The 24,292-nt window shown below is 38.1% G+C and overlaps 1 protein-coding gene across 4 annotated transcripts in view; it reads left to right on the forward strand.

The window, feature by feature from the left end:
- NEK11 (NIMA related kinase 11) overlaps positions 1 to 23,739 on the forward strand; it is a 72,347-nt gene extending 48,608 nt beyond the window's left edge. For 3 of the 4 annotated variants that reach the window (XM_015854045.1, XM_015854044.2, XM_032442381.1), the window contains 4 exons: positions 952 to 1,076; positions 5,357 to 5,417; positions 11,346 to 11,442; positions 22,946 to 23,739. In XM_015854045.1, coding sequence (XP_015709531.1) covers positions 952 to 1,076; positions 5,357 to 5,417; positions 11,346 to 11,442; positions 22,946 to 23,150 — 488 coding nt within the window. In that variant the 3' untranslated portion in view covers positions 23,151 to 23,739. The remainder of the gene's footprint in view (positions 1 to 951; positions 1,077 to 5,356; positions 5,418 to 11,345; positions 11,443 to 22,945) is intronic. The other variant, XM_032442382.1, reaches the window with a different exon arrangement.
- Positions 23,740 to 24,292: the final 553 nt, after the last annotated feature.

Below are 24,292 nucleotides of genomic sequence, written 5' to 3' on the forward strand. Positions count from 1 at the left end.
CTAACCTAACTAAAAACCCTTTGCTAAATCATGTGCTTGAGCACCACATCCAAACGGTTTTTAAACACATCCAGGGTTGGTGACTCAACCACCTCACTGCGGAGCTTATTGCAGTGCTTCACGGCCCTTTCTGTACAGAAAGTTGCTTTTCCTGATATCCAACCTAAACCTCCCCTGGCACAAGTTGAGGCCATTTCCCCTTGTCCTGTCACCTGTCAGCTGTAAGAGACCAACACTGCTCTCACTGTAGTTACCTTTGAGGTATTTGAAGAGAGCAGTGAAGTCTCCCCTCAGCCTCCTTTTCTCCAGACTAAACAGCCCCAGTTCATCTAGTTGCTCCTTGTAGAGCATATTCTCCAAGCCTTTCACAAGCCCTGTTTCCTTTCTTTGGACCTGCTCCAGCACCTGAGTGTCCTTTCTGTGTTAAGAACTGGACACAGTTCTCGAGGTGGTGCCTCACCAATGCCGAGTACAGGGGCAGGATTCCTTCCCTAGTCCTGCTCACCTCACTGTTCCTGATAGGAGCCAGGATGCCACGGTGTGGTAAGCAGGCCTAGGGAAGTAACATATTTTAGAGAAAACCAAACTGGGGCATAATTTCAGCTCACAAAAGCTGGATTCAGTAAAAGCTGACCATGTTCTGAGTGAGGCTGAACTAGATGATCCCTGAGCTATCTTCCAGTCTGAGTTATTCTATGGTTCATTGATTTCACCCCAAACTCAGTATAGATCTTCTGAGGTCATTAATTTCCATGTGATTAGGATGTGACCTTTTGACAGAGGCAGCTTATCATGCCATCAAAGATGAACATTTTAATTTGGTAACCTATCGAAAAATTTTCAAATTCAGAATGTGCTGTTAGTGATGAGCGATGTAAAATCCATTGCATCTTTCTAAGATCATGAATATTGTCTGTCTACATAACACTATGAACTCTTAATTTCCTCTAGAGATCCCTGAAGACCCACAAATTGCAGAAGAATATTATAATGAAGAGTTTGAATCCTGTTCAGAAGACAGTGAAACGGAGGAGGATGTGGAAGTGACACATACTGTATCTAAGGCAGATCACCAGGTGTGTGAGAGACCTTTGGGGAAACAGTACGCATTTAATGTTTTCTTAGGGAAAATCCCTTCCAAGATTTTCTCCTACTGATATTACTGAAATTTGCTTTTGTAAGGAATGTGTGTCTATATCAGCATCGTGAATTAGTTGTAGGAGTATTTTTTAAATGAATTATACATATGCATTGATGTGAAAGATTCTTTCATTTCTTCAAGATTACGGGCCATACTCCCATGAATGCCTTAAGGTGGATTGCTATCAGTAAATTTCCTTGTAGCCATAAACACAGAGTGGGGTTCTCTCATGTAATGTTAGTTATACCTGAGTTAAGTTAAAGCTGAAAGAATACTTCAAGCAGAGGGTCTGAATTCCATCTTCCTGTCTTATTATCATATATTAATATGATATTAATCATATTTTCCAGTATAGTGTGATAACAGTGAGCGTTAACAACAGCAAGTCTTGATCAGCACATCTCTAAAATTTCCCAAGAATCTTACAAAGTGTAAATAAAAATAAACTTATTATTGAAGGACTTAAAGTAGCTTTGCCAGGTAAGGTTGCCACCAGAAACTCTCCGTTTGAAGGTTGAAGATTATTGGAAAAGGCACCTAATTTAGATCTGATCAGAAAGAGCTGCAATGAATCCTGTCTTCAGTGATCAAGTCTCAGTGAAATCAATGAACTTAAATGGCCAAGTCAGTTCTGAAAATGGATCTTCCTGAGGCATTCAGGAACAATTACTCTCTATGCTGGGCCATCAACTTAAAACATTTTGCTGCAGTGCTTCTGAACTGTACTGTCTGGTTTTGCTTAGGATGAGAAATGCTGGTGAGATTAATGTGCAAAAGTATGCAAAAGAGTAGAATATGCTGCTGTTTGTATTCTATAGAACCAACCAAGTTTGCTAAAACTCTTCATTAAATTATGAATGACTTTTAATATTCCTTGAAATTTTTGAATGAATTGGTATTTTAAGATGTAGCTTTTAAGGCAGAAATTAAATACCTTTGTGAGAAATCAGAATGCTACTTCTGCCACATTGGCGTTTAATCCTGAAATTCTCTCATCCAGTTAAACTTGAAGTTTACTCATAAACACCTCATTCAATCTTGACGTGTCCTCTCACTTTTCAAACTAAACACACAGCAATTTCTAACAGTGAATACAATAGTGGTCTTAAGAAATAGTGTGTGTTGGAAATCAGTGTAATATCTGAGGCGATGCTTTGTTGCACTTTGCTGCATCTGTGTTTACTCACAACACTCAAAAATCCAAGAACTGTTGCTTGAAAAATCTACCACAGTGGAATCTTAAAAATAAATTATTGCTCACTTTTATCAGTCTTTACATGTTGGGGTTTTTTTTCTTCCCATTTTTCTATTTTAGAAAGCCTGTTAAAATTTTCATTCAACTTTCATTGGCAATATCATTAAGTGTCAATCAATACTGTTTTTGAAAAGGCAGACTGGTGCTTAGAATTAACAAAGGGCAGAAGATAAAAATAGATTTCTCAATAATGCAGAATAAATCAGGTGTTGACAGCAAGATTTGAGCAATGTCATTCAGTCATTTTGTAGTGATTGAGATTTCAGTGGTGACAAGGACTGGTGTAAGGTTGGAAGAGCTGTCCCACTGACGTCTCCTGTCAGGATCCAGCTCCTCCAGGCTGTGTGGCTTTGCTTTATCAGCAGTCTGTGCGCACACCGTGCACTGGTCCTCTGCAAATTGGCTTCCCCAGGCTGAGTTGGAAAGCACACCCTCTCAGAGCATTTGTTCCTCATGACTTTTTATCAAAGAAGCAAATAGCCTGAATTTATTTTCTTTCCTATTGACTAGCATCTTAGATATGACAGAACTGTCTCTGGGGGTATTGAAACAATCACCTTTTCTTTTTCCTGGGGATTGAAAAGAATTTTGTCTTTTCCCTTTCTTGAGTAAAAAATTCTGCAGGAAGCATGAAGACAAAGCAGATTGGACTTAGCTGTACTCCCATGTCTGACCTAACTGAGTATAAACTTTATACAGTTAGGAGAAATACACGTTTTTAAGGAATAATTTTATCTTGGCAAGAACACCTAATGTGTGGGTCATATTGAATATGATGAGAGGTACCTCTCTCTCTGGTGATTGTAAAGAGATCTGCAGTTATTAGCATGCATGGGGCATCTTCATTCTGGATGTCAACAGTTATGTGAGATGAATCCCACTCAAAGGTAGGTGGTATCATGCTCAACTTTAATAATAAGCTTCAAATCCTACCAGAATAAATTTGATCTTGCTAGAGTGTAGCAGGGCATTGCTTCAGCAGTCATCTACTTAATACCAAAACTCCCACTCCTGTTTCTATGATAGAATTCATACTCTTTAACTCTTTCTTCAAAAATACCTTTACAAATTAAGCTTTTGAAAGTCAATCCACTATAGTACAGGACAAGGACCTGGAAGGTATTTACCTTTTTAATCATTGCTAACTTCTCAATTATCCAATGTCAAGATTGCTTTACTCATTAATTTTGTGCAGATGGAGTGCAGAAATGCTATGTCTGGTAGTGCTTAATGGCGACCCCATTACTTCAACCAAAAATTAAAAAAAAAACCCTCACCCTCTGATATTTGTGCAGTAGTTCATGCAGTAGTAGGGGGTCAGACAAGTCATCTAATTGAATAACACGTTGGGATGCATAATGTTAAAAGGGATTGAAGCTCTTAATTCCTGCTATGTTAGAATCCCACAGACGTCATGATAGATGGAGTAGTGGCCTTATGAAATGATACCTTTTCATATAAGAAGGTGCAGTCAGGCACTTAATTGGTATAATTGAAAGTTTTAGGATGGGAGCTGAGGCATCTACTTTGTATTTGTTGCTAACTTTAAATACAGTTTGTGTGATCTCAACTGCATTGCCCACTTGTAGATGTGGAATTTTCACCAGTTATAAGCCCTACGCACGTGAACATCTCATCTTGGTTGTGTTGGTTGTAACACTGGAGTTCAGTGTCCTTTTTCCTTCTCTTTTGCAGCTTATATGCAGATTGCCAGATTTCAAGCAAGAATTTGTCAGTTATGTTTCCAGATTTCTAGCTTCTTGAGCCAATGGCTCTTTTCTATTCTTTATTCTTTAGTTTTTTGTTTTAAGGAGGGTTTCTAATTGCACGAGAAACAATGTGAAAGAGAACAAGAAACTATTACTAAAAATAAATTGGAAAATAGGAAACATAGAAGGGGTTTCATCTTGAGAAGTCAGTGAACCATGAAAGTTTCACATTTGCTTTGATTTAGCTGAGAAGCTTTCTACTGCAGTTTATCTCTTTGATCTTTGTGCTTTCTTTTAGTGATAATATTAATAGCAAATTAGCCCTCTTCACTATTTAAAAGTCTAGTAATGCTGTACATTATCTCCCTATTTCCAGTTTCCAGGTTGCTCCTGAGATCATCAAGTCAGATAATCAACTGGCATAAATTGTAGCTCCAGTGATATAGTATAAATTATCATCACACCTCCAGTGAATTATAGATCCAATGGATCAGCACAGTGGGTAGTCTGTGCATTGTTACCCCAGAGCTGTTTTGCTAGGTTCCTTGTGCCTGACTTGGCATCCTCTTCCATTCTAATGTAATGTGATGTGCTTTCTAGAGCTCAATATTTTCTTAATGGCCAGATCTTAAATTTCATCAAAGAACATGACTAACATTTCATGTGAAAGTTATCGTGGCAAAACTGTTAATTATCTGCCTTGTAGCAGAAAACTCAAAATAGAAAAGGTCTAAAATCTTTTCCTAATTAAAGTCTCAATTATTCATTGTTACAAAATACGTGAGTAGGTGCAGTTAAATGAAACATAGGTATTAATTTGCAGTGGTAAATATGGTAAGTCTAAGAAATTTTGGAATGGTTATGAAATCTATACTTTCCTTTTCGAATCTTATTATAGATATTTCAAGGACAACCAATAATAAAATGCTGGTATATTTTCAAATATTGCACACCAACCTCAGAAATAAACATATTCTTTAAGCTACAAACATAACTGTCCTACATGCTTGTGTTCTGCTAGACATCTGACTTAAATAATTGCTTTTATAGAACACCATTCCTAAACATTTGCTTTAAGGGAAGAATAGATTTAAAAAGTTGTGAACAATGTATTCACCTTCTTGTAGTCTAGTACTGACACTCTGATGTAACTAGCATCCTTTATGTTTGTGGGATCATGCCTCTGTACACTATGTTTTAATTTAGGATTTTGGTCACACTAATGTTGTTCATTATTTCATTTACCCTCAGGACAGTGATACTGAAGCCATGGTCAAGCATTTGGAGAGCGTCCTAAATAATAGCTCATTGGGTAAGATGCTATTTCTTCTTTAAATATAGTTTCAGCTGTTATTAAGCATTCTTACTCATCACATTCGCATTATTTCCATTTTGAAAATAAATAAATAAATCTAAACAAAGTGATCTTCCAGAAAATTGCATTCTTAATCTACTGCAAAAAATGTTTGCAATTTAATCCTAAAGTCTCCTGCAAATTCTCTCTGTAAATCTAGAGTTTCCAGCTCTGGTTTCTCATAGTCTACTGAAAAGCTGAAAAGAAGATCTAAATGAAAGATGGCTATTTTCTGGAGCTGGGCTAGCCACTGGAAAACTACTGAGTTAAGCCGTGCCTGTAGCAGTCTGTGGGTGGTTAGCATGAAAGCAGCCTTGTTTCTTCTTGGTTTGGTGCCTCGTTTACGATCACTGGTCACGATAAACTTCTGACTTTGAAATGAGACTATAGGGGAAGCTTGGGATATCCTCCTTGCAGTGATTCCTCCATTATTGAGCTCTGTTTCACACCAGCTCATGAGCATGGAATGATGGCAGAGGAAACTGAAGAAGAAAAAGGATAAAAGGGAATAGTCAAAGGTATGGGCATCACACTCAGTCACTCTCCGATCACCTTCGGGGTTCCATGTCAGGGTGATCTTTATGACTGAATGAAAGCTTGTTATCATGTGTTTTGCCTTCACACTAATCGATCTCATGGTATTCAAATTTTACACTGATTTATAAAATTGCAGCCCTGATGACTGCAGGAGGTTTACAGAAGTAGAAATGGGAACAAAATGTTTCTCTATACTTCAACAATTCGTTTTCTTAATGTAAGAGAGGCTTAGTGCCCTAGTGGCTTCTGGGAATAATCCAGAGTATTACCCAAAGCCAAACAATGGAATTCTTTGGAAAATAATTCTTAGTTTAAAGAGTTTCTTGTCTTCTTCTTTTTCATTCAATATGAAGGATGTGAAAAAGAAGATGACTTTTAAAATGATGATATTAAGAATTAAATTATGATTTAATAATTTAAAAAAACATCTGGCCACTCTGCTGTGAAACTTAAAGCTTTTCTCAAAGCTGTGCTAGTAATTAGGTTTGCATCATCTATTCCAAACAAATACCTGTGATGATAATATGACAGAAATCTACAAGGATCACTTTTATCTTTGTATGCTCAGTGTTGCTGAAGTGCTTTGAATATTTACTGTTTTAAGTTCTTTCAATGCCAACCTATAAAGCTAGGCAGAGTACAAGCTATCTTTAAAATAATCTATATCCCATCTTGTTAAGGGCATCTTAGTCAGAACTCTATGAGCCAGGATTATTGTATTTTACGTCAGGATGTAAAAACCTAGAAGCATTGCGCTTATTAACCAGAAATGCTTGTATCATATTGTTTGGTTGTTTTGTTGGTTTTGGGTTGTTTTTTGTTTGTTTTTTTTTTCTTTTTTTTCCAGCATTCTCGCAGCACTTTAATCATTTTTCATTTAAAAAAAAAATATCAATTTATGATATGAAAAGATATTTCAGTTGTGTTGTTACAGGGAACTCTTCAGAATGCATGGAGACCATTTTCTTAACAGTCTAATCAAATAATTAGTGTTACTCCAGGTCTAATAATTACAGAAATTACAGAGAAAGAAAATGAAGAAATGATTACGGCTGTTTTTTTTTTTTTAAAAAAAAAAAAAAAAGAAAGAAAAAAGGTTCTTTATAGTAATGTATTTTTTTTTTAATCCATGCATCTTGTAACTCCTGCTTTGTCTGGTGTTGTGTTCACCTTCCCACTGGTACTAATGCTGGTAACTTCAGCCTAGCACATCAGGGGATCTGGTGAGCCCTCAGCACTTACAATCCTTCACCAGAAATGCTTCTTCCTCACTCTAGGATCCAGCTGGGGGAGTTTTCTTGTGTTTGCCACCATTGGTTTTCCTTCACTGGCCAACAAATTCATGTCATATTAAAAACATGTGCATTTTACATAGTTTAGATGTTCTCTTTGTTAACCCTAAATGCTAAAGCTACTTTCACCCACTTCCAGGTCTGCATTTCTTTAACTAGAAAGTTGTTTGTATACGTAGGCCCCACAGTGCCAGTTTATGTCTCGCCTCTTACAGTTCTTTGCCTATAGCCTCATCCTATATCTCTGCTTCTCAAAGTTTCTGTTGATATATTGGGCAGATTTCTCTACATTACTTCTTTAATCATGTTTGATAAAAATTTGCCATTCTACATAAGTAACTGATAGTTTCTACTATCCATCCAAAAAGTCTGGTTGTAGAAAAGTCTGTTTTGCCCAGCTAGGTTGTGGATACCCCCTCCCTGGAGGTGTTCAAAGCCAGGGTGGTTGGGGCCTTGATCAACCTGTTCTAGTGGGAGATATCCCTGCCTGTAGCAGGGGGGTTGAAATGAGATGATCTTAAAGATCCCTTCCAACTGAAACCATTCTATGGTTCTGTGATTCTAAGAAAACAAAGATAAGTGGAAATGAAACCAATAGCACCAGCCAGGCAAAACCTGACAGACCTCAGTGCTGAATTCTTGCAAAGCCAGACCCAAGCCTGTTGGCTGGCACAAGCACCAGCAATATCATGTTGCTGGGCTGCAGACCTGCAACATTATTGTAATGACTGCTCCTGAAAACATGAGGAATTTCGTGGCAGTAATAGGGTGGCTGCAGAGCTTTGACAGGTCAGAATTTCTCATACCATTTTTCATTGTTAAAGGAGTTGTAAAAAAAATAATAATATGTACAGTTTCAAGCATATCTTTGAGAACATCTGAGTAGAATAAAGTTAGAGCTTTTTTTTTTTTTTCAAATGTCAGCAATGGCCGTGATGAAAATGATGCAGAAAAATTGTATTTTTTTTTCCATATATGGAGTTTCATTCTTACAAAAACTCAGAAATAAAGGGTAAAATCCTGGGACTTTTTGAATCGACTGAGTTTTCTCCCCACAGTTTTCCAGTAAATGACCATGAATGTCTGTGCTTTGGTACTATGCAAACTTCACTTGGGACTGGCTATGCAGCTCTGTGTAGAGTCGATTTGAGATAACATAATCCGTGCTAGTAAAGCATGAAAAATTGAGTACATCCAAGAAAAGATCTACAAAATGAAAGAAAGTTTGAAAAACGACCTTTAAGGTTTACTAAGTCTTCTTATCTTAAGTAAAGGGAAGGTTGGAGACAGTTTGGTCAGTTTGTGTTTTTAAATATATTATAAACTCAGGAAAATACATCTGATTCTGAGGAGCTTTTCAGTGTTAGAGAAAAAGGCATTGGAGGATCTCATATGTGGAAATGAAAGCTGAAAAAGCAAATCCAAACCAGTAGTCTATGATTCAGTGGAGATAGTAGTTTCTTAACACATAATGAATTATCAAGAGATGCAGTAGATGTCTGTCAACAATTCTTGGGGTTTTAGCAGAAACGTGAGTATGAATTCCTTTAATACGTAATGTACAGACATCAGCTAATAATCTTTTTTTACTGTAAGTATCTATGAGTAAATGTGAGCAGAGTATTTCTTTCATCTTTTTTCCCTTTGACAGAGTGAGAAGGCTGCAGTGAGAGCCACAAAACTGGTATTCCATGACCCAAGAGAACAGTTTTGCCTCTGTTCTCTGCTAGAGACTGGAAGACTATTCATCTTTTAAATATATATAGGAAGTGAAAGTACTTGGCTTTGAGAAATCACTAGTTTTGTTTTTTCATTTGATTTAGTTTACCTAATCAAGAATGGTAAATTGCTTAGCAGTGCATATAGTTACTTAGCCACCTTTTGAAGAAGCGTAGTTATTTGTTCTGTTGACGTATGGGTAAGCAGACTGTTGCAAGCTGGGAAGCTGGTTGCAAAATATATTCCTGATCAAGTAACTGCTTCATAAGAAAATCCCTGTGATTTAGAATTTGGTGTGGGTTATGAATCACTCTAGGAACAGTTTTGAGGCTTTTCATAGTAACAATGTGAAAAGCTGTTAGTGGATTTCACTTAGAACTCTTTTTCTTTTCTTTTTTTCTTTTTATTTATTTATTTATAAGCATTTGTAACTTTACAGCATCCTACAATCTCTAGTCCTTGCAGCTGCTTCACAGTACCCAGAAGATCATATTTAATGAAGGGGAAGATAGATACTAGTTTGTATTTAAAGAGGAAGCATTTTTTAGCCAACTGCCATTGTTGAGGGTAGGCAAAGTAAGAATTATTTAGACTGGAATCCTAGGCAAAAAACAAGAAGGATGCCTTTAATAAACAAACGTAAGAAAAAAGGGAGATAAAGTATTGTAGCAATGAATAGACTGAACCCACTAAGTAGGAAGAGTTTGCTGTGCTCTTACAACAGTGATATATCCCGTAATAATATAAATATTAGAATTTTGCTGGGGCCTGTGGTTAAATGTGCTCAGTCCTAAAAAGAATGCAAGGCTTGCGTTTTCTTTAGACCACTTGTACTCAGGGCAGAAAAAAATGTAACAGTCTTTGAAGTCTGACAATGATATCAAAGCCCAAGCCCCCACATCTGGACCCTAATTCCCTGCCAGCTCAAAGAGCAGTGAGCCTCACTACTGGGGAAGTCATGGTTATGCATTCAGGAGATGCATTCTGTACTGTCTGGGGGTGTCTGTACTCCTCAGAGCAGAAGGGAAGCTGCAAGCTCCTTCTGGCTGTACATTATCAATGCTAATGCAATCCAAGCTAAAACCCAGCTAAGTCCAAGCCAAAAACACCTGCTTGGAGAGAAGATTTTGTTTATGTAGCCAAGGCATTGCATTAACTTCTTTGTGTGACTTTTGGCTTATTTGTGTCCCATGCAGAGCCCTGTTATGGCTGCTCAGAACTTAGGTGCTGTGTGCCACAGCCCATGGATTTACAGAGAAGTTCCACCATGATATACATTCTTCTCTCTGGGGAACTGGAATCCTAATACGAAATACTTTTACATGAAAGAACTAAAATAGCTGCTTTACTTGGATTAAGAAGGTGAAAGCAGAATATATATTTTTTTCTCCCATAGTTACAAATAAATGAGAGGAATATTCAAAAGTGAAGGGAAGAACTGAGAAAGCCAAAAAGAGAGACTAACACAGGAGAATGATGAGAACAAATTTGGCCAATAAAGAAAATTTGTCTGGAAATCAAGGGGGATTTTAGCCAGCAGGTCACAGTATGGCTCTGGAATTGTCTTCCAACGAAAGCAGTAGAGGCAATAAATAAATCAATCACTAACTTGAACCTGAGGGTTTTGTCAAAGGTTAGGTAGAGGCTTGTGTGATGCAGTGGCAACATAAAATTGCAGGATATTTGAGCTGACAGTTCTGTCTGTCTTCTGTGATTCAGCAGCTCTGGTCTCAGGTCATTAAATACTTTAACAGCACATGAACTTTGTGAACAGGAAGTATGTGTGTGTGAGTATTAGCATATGTATATATATGTATGTATAGTCACAGACATACTTACACGAAGTACTTTCATCTGAAGAGGAAAGCGATGCCATAAGTCATTTTACTGTCTGATTAGTGAAACACTACCAGTTTACGGTATGATTGTGCCAAAGGAGAGACTTGCCTGTTAGGAAGAGAGTTCATACTCTTTCTTACAACTAAGTGCAAGAACAGTGTAAGAAAATAAATATTGTCCAAATAAATTTCATTTTGTTGAATATTTGTCTGTCCCAGCATTTCCTTCAGTAACTGCTCTTTCTACTGTAACAGAATACTTCCTTCACATCAGGAAAATTCATGTTACAATTCTGGTTCTTTTGAGTTATAAATCTACATGTCACTGAAAAAGGAGTTGCCCTTAATGTGTATTTAATAATCTAATTCATCTTTACCTAATATGGCACTACCTTATGAGGAACAGGAGTACTCTTCCTCCTCCTGACTGCCCTTGTCTCTGAAATAGTGCTCAGGGGATGAAGGTGAATGAGGTTGTATGTCTGTGCATTGATTTGTAGGTTCGGCAACTGTCACCAGCATGGCTCCAGTGGTGCCCCAGGGATTCAGAGCTCTCAACAGCACTATGGCTGAGACCAAGCTGAATCGCATGAGGGAGTAAGTAACATATTTGTGTGTACCAGTACCTTAGCAAAAAAGATGCATTTGAAAAATGGCAGAAGGCAAATAATATTGTGTTGCCTCCCACCCCCAAAAATCTGTAGCATGCTAAGAATATGTTTTACAAACTGGATAACTACTTGCCTGCACAAAGGCTGAAGTTTTACAGTCAGTTCTGATTGTTTTCTTGTAATCTGCACAATCACTGTCATCTTTTCCAAGATCTTGTTTGTTTTCACCACTGTCTGGGTCACTGAGCTGCATGTTTGCTCCCTCACCCACACTTCATTCTAGAATGGAAAAAAAAAGGCTAAAATCTGTTTCCTGTAGTGATACGATGATTAAAACCAAGCTTCTCTGTTTTATGATATTGCAATAAACAGCTGTTCCTTGGGTTTCACTTGACAGTTTAGTCCTTATTATGAAACTAATCAACAGGTTTCACAGTCAGCCAGTCTGATTCCTTTCCATAGAAAGTACTTAGAAAAACCAAACCTAAAATGCACCATGTTGCACTGACTAGTTGCAAGGTGGGGTTGTTTAGTCAAAATACTCGTTGGTCTTCCAGCCTTCACCTTGTGTTCTTACAGTTACAGAATAAACCTTAACTATTTGAGCTTCATGGTCATTGTCTCTTGGGCTGAGGTACAATTAAATCACTCCTTGAAAAGTCTGCTTTTCAGTGCTGTCTCTCTACTTTCACAGTTTGTTGGTTCTAATAGGATTGGCACATAATGGTAGTTACATGCTGAAAAAAAATTGGAAGTGCTGTTGTATGTTCCTTTGGAAATGACACATCACAGTGTAGTTAATAAAACAGTCAAATGCTAATGAAAAGCCTGATTAATTTCAGCATTTACATTTATTACATTAGACCTCATTGTTTTGGAACACTTTCCTTTTCATCTGATTCCCGAATGAGAATGGTCAAGTGCCCACCCAGCCGGCATCTTGAGGTTAACCAGCAGACTGTATCTGTGAGCCATACTGTAAGCCATTTTAAAGTAAGAATCACTAAGAGAAAAACTGGAGGAGGGGGTTGCTTTGGTTTTGCTTGTTGTGGTTGTTTGGAAAATAAGGGTATAGATTCCCTCTTGTGAACTGTAATAGATAGTTTCAAGAAGTCTGTCTAAATATCTACTCATGCCACTGTGCTTTCTTTTGAGTATAGTATGACCATATGAAATCTGAATATCTAGACATCTAAATATATAAAGGCATGTTAGCTTGAGACTGTTTATGATTTAGTCACCAGCTTCCTTCTCTATAGTCCGTGAATATTTTGTCCAACATCATCTTACCAATCCCATTGCACTCCCTGTTTCAGCATTTTGAGTTGTTATCCTCTCAGTAAAAGCCGTGGTAAAATCACCCACTCCAATGACAACAGTTTGTAGTTTGTTATACTTGATATCAGGATTCATTATAGAGTTTATAGCAGCATAGATTTATCTTTCAAGTGGAACTCATTCTGTCTGCAAGATTTCTACTTCAATGCTAACAAGTTTAATATTAGGATCTTCTGTGGTGTTTATAAGAAATCTGTTTCTTGAACTAGCTCCTGCAAAGGTTATCTGAGCTTTTTCTCATCATGCCTCTTCCCAGCTTTGCATTCTAACAGTAGGAAGTAAGCCAAGTATACAGAGTTCTGTGACTCATACAGTTTTTAGGCTTAGGAGCCTTGTTAGATGTAGGAAACAGGAGGAGTATTTTCTGACCTGGCCACCATCTCATTCTCATGGTGGTTGCTATCCCTGATGATACTGCTGCAATCTGAGAAGCTATACTCTCACATGTTCTCTAGAGACAAATTGTCTTCACCAGAAAGAGAAATTAGGAGAAATGAATGGCAGTTTCACTGATGTTACCCAAAAGAGATTTCGCAGTTACGCATCTCAGAAGAGAGCCACGCTGTTCTTCAGAAAACCCTAAAGCACCTTCTTCCATCAGATCAAATTGTTATACCATGTCCATAAAGCTTGTCAAAGCCTCTTTATCAAGATATCCAAAGCTTTGTCAGTTCTCATTACCTGGAATTTTGACTTTGTCCCTAGGGAAAACCTTTAGAATAGTCATTGAAACAAATGCTTGTTTTCTGCTTCTGAAAAGCTTGGTGGGCGGAATAGATTGCTTTATTCAGCAGCACCCTTAAGAAAGCATAGAGGTCAACATCTACTTTAAAAGAAATCGGCCCATCATTTTTAGATACGTAATTGAAAAAAAAAAGAAGGAGATTTTATGTAGGAAGTGGAGAATCTCTCTTATGAGGAAATGATGAGGGAGCTGGGTCTCTTTAGCTTCGAGGATACTGAGGAGTGACCTCATTCATGTTTATAAGTACATAAAGGGTGCGTGTCAGGAGGATGGAGCAAGGCTCTTCCTAGTGACATCCAATGATAGGACAAGGGGCAGTGGGTGCAAGCTGGAACATAGGAGGTTCCACATAAATACAAGAAAAAACTTCTTCATGGTGAGGGTAACAGAACACTGGAACAAGCTTCTCAGAGAAGTTGTGGGTTCTCCTTCTTTGGAGACATTCAAAACCAGCCTGGAAGCATTCCTGTGTGACCTAATCTAGGTGTTCCTGCTCCAGCAGGGTGATTGGACTAGGAGATCTTTCAAAGTGTCTTCCAGTCACTGACATTCTGTGATTCTGTGATATTCCTTTTCATCTTGGTGTATCTTCTTATGAGGCCCTTCTTTCCACGTAGCTGACTATCTCAGATGTCTCTTGACAAGCGTATGGTAAGTCTTACGATGTATGCTTGAGATCTGAAGTCGCTACACAGCTTCATGATCTAAAAGTAAGAAATAAGACAAGTGTTAGCAGAAATTTATGGAAAAGAAAAGCCCTTATTTGGGGCCTTGGTGCTGATGCTTGTATTCACAATTACACCTCCCTTTATTATGTAGTATTTGCATCCCAGCTGTTCAGTGAGGGTAAGCTTCCCTTTGAAACCTTCTCAATATTGTAGTGAAAATTCATTTTGGGGGCTCTGTAAAATGAGAACTTGTGTTTTACAAAATAAGGCTGTTTTGGTCTTTTTGGTTTCTTCTTATTTATTCATTTATTTATTTTCCTTCCATAATTTAATATCTATGGAATAAAATTTATATCTTATTCTCTCTGTGCTTAAAATGTAGAAAGAAACAAAACTGTAAAAAAAAAGAAAAAGGAAAAAGGCCTATTAGTACAGAGTACTTTGTGCTCTGTTGTGGAGGTATCCATGAATACATACAGTGAGTCGTTTTAATAGCAGTGAACTTTAATATGCAATTTAGAATTCAATGAAATGTATGTCAGTAAAAGGAAAAGGCTTTTATGCCCCAAATTTTAAGTAAATTAAAATCCTTCAGCACAGCAGTAAGCACCTCTTAGTCAGTCCCTGAAGCCTTACACACAGCAGTCTGCCATGATCAGGCAAAAGACTTCATCATCACCTGCTGAGTGTAAGTAAAGCTGTCTTTCAGAAGTCATGGAGAAAAGGCATATAGTGATATTTTTATTCTATTCCTCTGACTGCTCATAACACTATTGGTTAAGACTCATGAACAGTATGTATATATACTTCTTTTGCTTGTGACGTCAGCATCAAATATATCTTAAAAATTCATAAAGAGAGGTCATACTGAAGTGATTGAATGGGCACTGAATATTCTGCAACATTAGTAGTCCTAAAAATGCCTGAAGTGCTGAAGACTCTGTGTACATTTATTTCTGAACATTTTTTAACTCTTGTTGTGAAGAGATTGGCTATTTGACTTAGTGATTTATTAGATGTTGGATGGGCCTTTCTCGGGGCTGACTCTCAGCCTGCTGAAAATGAGTTTGTTATTGACACTGAGGACATCTTTAGGTGAAGCCAAATGCAAGAAATATAGAAAATCTAACTGAAGTTTTAAACTTAAAATAAATAAATAAATAAACCCCAGAGGCCTTTGGCTGCTTTAAATGTCAAGTTGAAAGTATTATGATGTAAATGTACTTGAGGACTAAAGTATTTTCTTGCAGACAAGAGGCATATTTGGTATTGCTGCTGTCTGAGCTGTGACTGATTTTTGCAGCCAGGTAGAGAACATCATTATTCTTGAGGATACTGATGCTGCAGTGTTTTTGAGCATGAGATTTCCTCTTATACATACTTCAGTTATTCTGTTTAACACTTTGTTTTCCTGTAATAATTTCAGTGTTGTGATCCCACAGCAGCTTACAGTGTAAATGTAGATTTTTACTTTCCATGGGCTAAGCCAAAATATTAGCTGCATAGCCATCTTACTTGTCACAGTATTATTGCACTTCATTTTCAAAGGCCATTCTCCATCTCTTAGTGGTCAGAGCATGCTTGTGTTCCACTGTCCAGGATTACTTGCTCTAGTACTTCTGGGGTACTGTCCCTCTCATTCAGACTCTGTGCACATAGAATGTAATCCTTACATCTAGTTGGTATCTAGATTCATCAAATTATATCTTCATGATTAGAGTGGTAGTTGGGGGTTGGACTCAATGATCTCTGAAGGTCCCTTCCAACCCCTATGATTCTGTGATTCCATGTAAGGAGAGATGTGAAAGCGTAACTCTTAGAAAATCCACTGTATTCATTTAGACCTTGCCTAGCTCCCACACAGGATTTAAATCACAATGCTTGAGTAGATCCATATTTCTCAAGAAATGGTTCATTACAAGTGGCTCCTCCTTTTCTGCCCAGCATGCGCAAGAGTCACACGGGGAGCAATGGCAGTGGAATTAGTGAGGTTCATGTTTCACATCTTCAGGTTGAATGTGTTTTGTGCTGTAACATGACTGAATTTCTATACTATTGAGTTGCAAATGATGGCATCTTTAAAATTGTCAGGACGCACATCCAGAGTATTACAGCTATTTGCCTTCAATTTTAGTGACTGCTCAGTTTTTCTTCTTATTCTTTTCAACAGGCTTTCACCCTGATGTGTACTGTAGGAGGGGAAAGAGGACTATGGCAGAGATTGTGCTGGTTCTCCAATACATCTGAGCTCAGCAAAAGTTGCAAGTGATTCATAATTTAGTTGTTAGGTGGTGATGTACTGATTATATAGATCTCAAAGTACACCCTGCCAGCTATGAGCAAGGTCAGAATTTATCAGATGCTATTGAAAAGTATTTGGCAAGAACTGTGTATTTTTCCACATTTTTTTTTTCTTTTTTATTTTCCTTTGAAGTTAGTGTGTATATATATATATATTGCTCCAGCTTTATGGTTGTGGAAAATGGGATTCTGTTTTGAAGTCCCAGGTCACTAATATAAATGTCCTTGGATTTTTACCCAGTCTGTAGAACAGGACATGTGTTGACTCTGGTACAAAACCTTCAGCCATGTAGCCTAAATTAAATCAATACTGGGTTATTTGCTATATGTCACTATAGTTATGATAGAATCATAGAATTACTTAGGTTGGAAGGGACCTTAAAGATCATTGAGTTCCAACCCCATCCTATGGGCAAAGTTATGATGAACTTGGAATAAATACAGGGAGAAAACGTGGTAGTAGGTCTATTAGCCAGTGTGCAAAATAGCATAATTAAGCTTTGATGTGGTTTCTTGGGATGCTCATCCTGGTGTTCATTTTACACATTGTTGAGCCTCAAGTCCAACACTTTAAATGTACTGTAAGATTTTGAAAATTTACTTGGATATGTTAAAAAAAAACAAACCTCAGACTTTTTCACCTTCTTTACTGGGCTGCATTTCATAGAACTGTGAGCCATTCTGTTATCCTGAATTGTTAAGGACTTTTTTTAAGTGGATACTAAAGTCATAATTGCTTTAGCAGTAGAGAATTTTCATCCAGTTTGAAAATTGGATTCCAGTTACAAAACACACAATTACTAATATAGAATCATCCATTTTAAAATGTCAAGTAGCCCCAAACACTCAAAACATTACAATTAGACTAATATATCTTTTTGTTTTGCACAAAACCCATAATTTCCCTAGTTTCTCATGCTGCGCATACATCATACATAGACTGAGCTATTCAGTTTTCTAGTGCCTTAATTTTGTCAATCATTTCTAAATATGAGAATGTTCACACATGCCATTAATTATATAGTCTGTTTTCAATATAGGTACACTTAAAGAATCTTGACAGTGTTTACTAGATACAGCATAGTGACCTTGGGGGGTTTATTGAGGCACGTGGAAGTAATAAAGGTAGTAAACACTCAAATGGCATTCAGCAGACCCTTGTGAAAAGAGCTTAGCAATGCAGTGCTGCTGTAATAAAAATAGACTCAAAGAGAACTTCTTAGTTCATCATCTTTTTTTTTTTTTTTTGCATATTTCACTGAAAAAACAAAGCGTTTTTTTTTTTTTCTTTTAATCTTTTTTCTTCTTTTTCTTTTTCTTTTTTCTCTATCTTATGGGAAATTGGTTAGGCACGTAGCTCCAGAGGACTGGAAATATTCTGCTGAAACTCCTGCTGTCTCCCAGTAGAGACCATAAAGACTATCTTAGAGTAATGAGTATTTGGCCTGTAATTTCTACCGGCTTCTCCCAGAAGACAGGTTTTATCCCTGAGTGATTGATTTATGATAGTATTCCACTCGCTGAATCATTCATATTCAATGAAGACTTAAGCGCTCAGTGCAAATTAACTCACTGGACAGGTTGCTTGGAGTTCTGGAGCCAGTTATTTCTCATACGACACCAAAAAAAACCATTATTTCCCCTTTTCCCAGATTGTATTCTGATTTCTGTAGATAGAATCAACAGCTCTAAATTCTAACTCACAGTTCTTCCAAGAGCTGACAATAGCTTTTACTAATTAATTTATCTCAGAAAATGAAATGCGTAAAGAATATTATTGATATTCTTTTTAGCTGTGTCTACAGCTTTAAATAATGAGATTCTTACTATCTCAGGGGAAAATGTACTAAACATGCTTTAAATTTTGCAGATACTTGAAGCAGGGTGTTAAGAGTTTTGCTTGCAATGAAATTAAGGTGCTTTAGTTCAGGAGGTATGAAATAATTAAGGATGAGTTATGAAAATTATCATTGTCTTCAAGTGAAGAAATTTTCATTCAGAGATATTACAATGAAAATCAAAGTCCACTGAAGCCTCAAGGTGACTGTAGGAGCTAGTCTTTAACAGTTCAGATTTCATTTTACTAGGTTTTATATACTAATTCATCCCACTTTTTCTTCTTTTTTTCATATGCCCTTTTCTTACACTTTGCCATGCTTACCACATTCTCAAGACCTGATAGACATCAGAACTAGAAAGGACAAGCAAGTACTCCACTCAAGAGGGTGGAGCTGAGGGGGACAATCACCTCCTTCACGTTGCTGGGACATACTTTTTTATGCCCTGCCAGCCTTTATCATGATCCACTTGTCTCCATCCACTTGGATTTATATTCCATGCTCAGACAAATTTCATAGTTCACAGTGAGGTAATTATATGCAAGGTTAGCATTTTGAAATCCCTAAATTTTCAGTAGATGACATAGGAGCTGCATGTTTGCTGTCTGCTGTAGCAGAGGTGAGGTGTTATTGCTGCTCTCTGATGGAGGGGGTCTTGCACAGCGCTGTCCTGGTGTGCTCAGCTGTAGTGTGTAGTGGCTGAAGAATAACCCATGCCACAGCTTCCTGAAGCACTGTAAAAATGCTGTGTAGGAAAGGCTGATTCCCCTTGGGGACAAAGTAGAGAGGGCAGAATGGTTTTAAATGATGGTTACTATCATGCAGAATGACATCCCCAAGAGATAAGCTGTAACCCCCTCCCCCCAGCTGCTGATTTGTGTCATGGTCATCCTTCAAGGTAGGTGATGAAAAGCTGTTGAGAAATACTAACCCATCTACTGACACCCATGGAGGAGCACAAACTTCAGCATTAATCTCGTTTTGTGGCTTTTATCAGTGCTGAATAAAGGTAGGTGTATTGTAGTTGATCTCCAGAACAGAAAAGAAATATTAACACATAGCTAGTAGCACTACTGTCAAAATAAAGGCCGGCAGGATAATAGGAAATTCTTTGTTCACCCAGGGAAAGATTTACAGCTTCCTCAGTCAGCCGGGAACACATTATTGTATTGTCAGATTTTAGTAATTTTGCACTGATGCGTAGGAAATCAATTGCAAATTACCAGATATCTTGATGCATTCATTTGGACCCAGCACCATGGAATGACTTGGCACATTTTTAGGCACAGTTGGACACCCTGAGTATAAAATTGCCATTCTGAAGACTCCTATTTAGCTCCCCTCCGACACTGGCAGTGAGTCAAAGTGCTAAGTGCCTATGATTTAGCTGATATTGATATGCTTCTCAGATGCTTGGAAGCACCTTATCCTTAACAGAACTAACTCTCTGTCTCATGCCAAAACCCTATCATTAGCCACAAATCAGATATCTGTCTGCCTCTGTGGCCTTTGGGGCTTGTTCCAGTTAATTTTCTCTAGGCATTTATTCTGTGCTTCACAGAAGCTGGCAGCATGAGGCATTTTATTCCAAACCACAGCTGCCAAGGATGACTGTGCAGGGGCTGGCAGTAGCTGTCTGTGCCTCCAGCTCTACTGGGGATGTCACAGCAGAAATGTTTTCCTCGGTCCAGGTGGAATGGTGGAAAGTGAGAAAACAGAAGCTAAGACATAGAATGGGTAACTTTATACATGGTCTGATTCATAGTGATAGAAAAAATAAGAATGGCTTTGAACTAAAAGAGGAGAAAGTTAGATGTTAGGAAAAAGTTATTTACTCAGTGGGTGGTAAGGCAATTTAAAAAAAGGTAATGCCCAGAGGAGCTGTGGTGCCCCATCCCTGGAGGCACTCAAGGCCAGGTTGGATGGGGCCCTGGGTAGCCCGATCCAGTGGGTGGCAGCCCTGCCCATGGCAGAGAGTTGGAGTTCAGTGTTCTTTAATGTCTCCTAAGCCATTCTATGATTCTATGTCAGATATCCACTGTACTTGTGGATCTGGGCTGAGAAAGGGATGATGGCTCATTTCTGGGGGACAATAGTGAGTCTGGAGGTGAGTGAGCTACAAGAGTAAATGGCTGATAATCAGAATACATGGAGGTGTAAAGGGGAGCTCTGTGATGCTTCTCACAGCACATTCACAAGATAGGCCTTTAGCTATTTTGAATCTGTAAATGCCACACCTCATGTGAAATAGTACCTATGAATGGGAATGTGGTGCAAAACCCATCACTGTGCCTCTGTAGATCTTCATGTGGATGGAAAAATATCCACTGGTGCAGATCAGGGTTGTAATGAGCCAATTTTGCTTTCTAGGAAATCATTTTCCCCAGTCTGTTGGTATACTAAAAGATTCAGTACTGAGTTTGATACTTACTGAGATCCCAGATTTCTGTCCCCATCGCAGAAAATGTTCTTGTGTGGTAGCAGACTCGTATTAATGCAGCTTTCAAACCCAAATAGAACCTGATGAGTTCTTTTATAAAAGTAGGTTATAATTTTTGTCACCTACCCCTTAATTTTCAAGCTATGAGCACTTTTCCCCTAATTCTATTGTATCAGGTATTATACATAGGAGCTAATTTGCATGCTCTGCCAAGCTACACTGAAAAGATTCCAGTCTGCAGGTAACATTTACTAACAGAAGCAATACTCCTGAGGTATGTGTTTGCTTAATTTTTCATCTTTAAATAGAAAGGAATGACAAAAAAAAAAACCAAGAATTTGTTGACAAGAGAAGAAAGAAAGGATCTCTAGAGGCATTGATGAAGCAGTCATGATTTCTAAATAGCTTCTCATTGATTGATTTTTAACCACTGGAGAGACGTACAGTATTTCTGATGAGATTTTAAGGAATTCTGCTGAGATTTGAAGGAATTTCCATTACTTGCTGAACAAATTCCTGTTTAGCTTTCTGTGCTAATCTAATCCCTTGATTGCCATAGTCTGACATTTGATCACTTCCAGCAGTTTTTATTTTCCCCTGAACATCACTGTTGGAAGAAAAAAAAACCTGTTTTCCAGTTATGGGAAGCAAGACTGAGTCACACCTGGACCTGCAGGGAGTTCACTTCCTATTAACTACTTTTTGTTTAAAAGAATTTCCACCATGCAAAGAGTTAAGGCATCAAATATTTCTATGTGCTAGGGACACGATATGTGTATTGCTCAAGAAATATGTTACAGCATTAGAATTTCAGATATCATTAGTTTAGTTTAGTAGGTAGGAGACATTTTTCAGAGAAATTTCGTTTTGCTATACTAAGAAATTTTATTGAAGAGCTCCCCAAAGGATTTTATAGAATCATGGAATCATGGAATGAATTAGGATAGAAGGGACCTTAAAGACCATCCAGTTCCAACTCCCTGCCTTGGGCTGGGCTGCCACTCAGTAGAGTGGACTGCCAAGGGCCCCATCCAACCTGGCCTTGAGAATCTCCAGGGATTTCCTGAAAAAGAAATGAATGCCCCACCTGAATACTCTTGTAATCCTAGCAAAATATTGTTGGGAGGAAAGGCTGCTGGCCACCGCTTTACCTAACCAAAATAAGATGTTTTTCAATACAAATTGCTGATGTCTTCACAAAGTTCGCCAGCAAACTCTCCTGTTTGATGCCATTCAGGTCTCAGTCTTGCCATGGGTGTTGTATAGATGGGCACCATTCAGGTCCAATTAGAAACTTGGAGTGTGTGAACCTAAGCAGGTTTGTTTAAACAGTGAGGTGAATGCAGTCCCTACAGCAGACTTACATGGAGCAGGCAGAGTTTCTGACACAATGAAGAGAAATTAATATTAGTCTATCAAAATATTACGAACCCTCCACTGCTGGGAATGCCACTACTTGTGATGTGTGGCACATGAATGTAAAGATGTTTGCCTTTGGAAGAATAAGTTTTACTCTTTGTATTGCAGTTTTCAGTTGGATCTTTATAAATCAACATTAAGTTTCTGTGACTGTACTGTTTGTCACTGAGTTACAGATCTGCCAGCTGATAAGAGGATAGTGCTGTAGAAGACAGAATGCCATGTGGCTTTTGCTGATCTGGTACAATAGTTTCCTTGTTATTTCATAGAAGCTAAAATGAAGCAACATGTTCTCTTATGTGCTTATTTTCCTATAGTGCCACTGAAGTGTGGTTGACTGGGGATGCTTCTCTTGGTTTTGATGAAACAAAGGGGCAATAATCTATGTGTACATATAGGACTTGCTGAAGATAAAGCAGTGTGTCGGATTTGGCATGGAAAGGAATGGCGGTTTGCGGCAGTGGCAATGGCCGTATGTCCTATGACTTTATTATGGCCAGGTTTTTATTCCTGGGTTTTTTGTTTAACACGGCTATAGAGAAGTTCCATGGAAAGTTTTAGTTCCTTTTGCTGTCAGACAAATAAGCTGTGTTATTATCACATTTTAATCCAAGGGAGCAACAACATTAACAAAAAAAGGAAAAAAAAAAAAAAAAAAAGGAAAATCAGGACTTTTGGGACTTGCAATTGCTTTTATTAATATATCATGTAAGTTTGACTTGGCCTTTGTTTATCTTTAGATCTGCCATCCAGAAGCTGGGAGGAGAGGTATTTGAGAAGGTGTACACCTACCTGAAGCAGGCGAGGCAGCAGAAGGCCAGTGAGGAGGAGATAACGAGACACCTGGAGAAACTGGTTACTAGAGCAAGTGATTGCTTTGAGGTGGATCAGCTCCTCTATTTTGAGGAGCAGCTGCAAGATTCAGAACCATGTCTTCAGCTGTAAAATGTGTTGGCAACAGCACAGGAAATCATGAACAAGACCGACAGTGCTGAGCTGCCAGCTTCAGGCCAGCCAGCAAAGCCTGGAGGAGTCTGGAGGAAACTGCTGAGGGTAACTCAGAACATAAGCAGGTGGGCAGGCTCTTGGAGAGTCCAGTCTGTGCAGTGAGCAGTAGGTAAGTACAGTATAGTATAGCAAAGGAAGCAAAAGTTATAGAGTAGACCATTGTTAGCATTCATTGCCTAAATAACTTCATTTAATCTGTGTGTCTTTCAAAGGAACTGTGAAAATTAGATCATAGAATCAGGGAATGGCTTGGGTTGGAAAGGACCTTTAAGGTCATCAAGCTCCCACCCTTGCCACATGTATATTCATCCATGCTTACTCACTTACATAGAAGTAGGTGTGTATATGCATAGAGACAGGAAAACATTTGGCCACACTGATGTACATGTTTAAGTTTACAGAGACAGAGAGATGAGGCTAAATCTGTAGCTGACTATAGAAGCTAGGAATTCTTATTACACATTCTCCAAGTTTTAGATCACTGTACACAGAACAATAAATCAATTTTCTTTTGCTTGCACACAAATATTGTTGTTTTTTTTTCCATAACATTTATGTTTACCTCTTTGTATGCATCATTATTTTGCTGATTGGGAGTGCAGATTATGCTCTGATAACACACCTGAGCATTCTGAGCTCCTTTACCTATCTGTGTGGAACAATAACAGGTAACAAATAATACAATCTATAGAAGAATCTCAATGAATGAAACTAAATTAATAATATGAACATCAAAAAAATGTTGCTACTCAAATTGGACTACAAATAAGGATACTTGGATTGACAATACAGTTAGGAGAAGTACTGATCCAACTCTGTGGCATGCTTTAAGAGATTCAAAGGGAACAGCAATCAGTCATCCTTATCTGTCCCAGCAGTAACACAAATTGCAGAAGAAAAGAGCATGACCATCTAAGGAAGATGTGGCATTATACTGCCAGCCCAAAGCAGGAGATCCTGGTGTGTCTGGCTTCAACTTCTGCAGGGAGTATGTCAATGTGATGTTCACTGAGGCTGCAAAATGGTTTTTGTCTGTGTGGTGTTTCAAGTTTCATAGGTGGAGAGGTAGTTTGAAGCAC

Source organism: Coturnix japonica, chromosome 2 (genome assembly GCF_001577835.2).
Source record: "Coturnix japonica isolate 7356 chromosome 2, Coturnix japonica 2.1, whole genome shotgun sequence".
In the NCBI taxonomy this organism is placed as follows: Eukaryota; Metazoa; Chordata; class Aves; order Galliformes; family Phasianidae; genus Coturnix; species Coturnix japonica.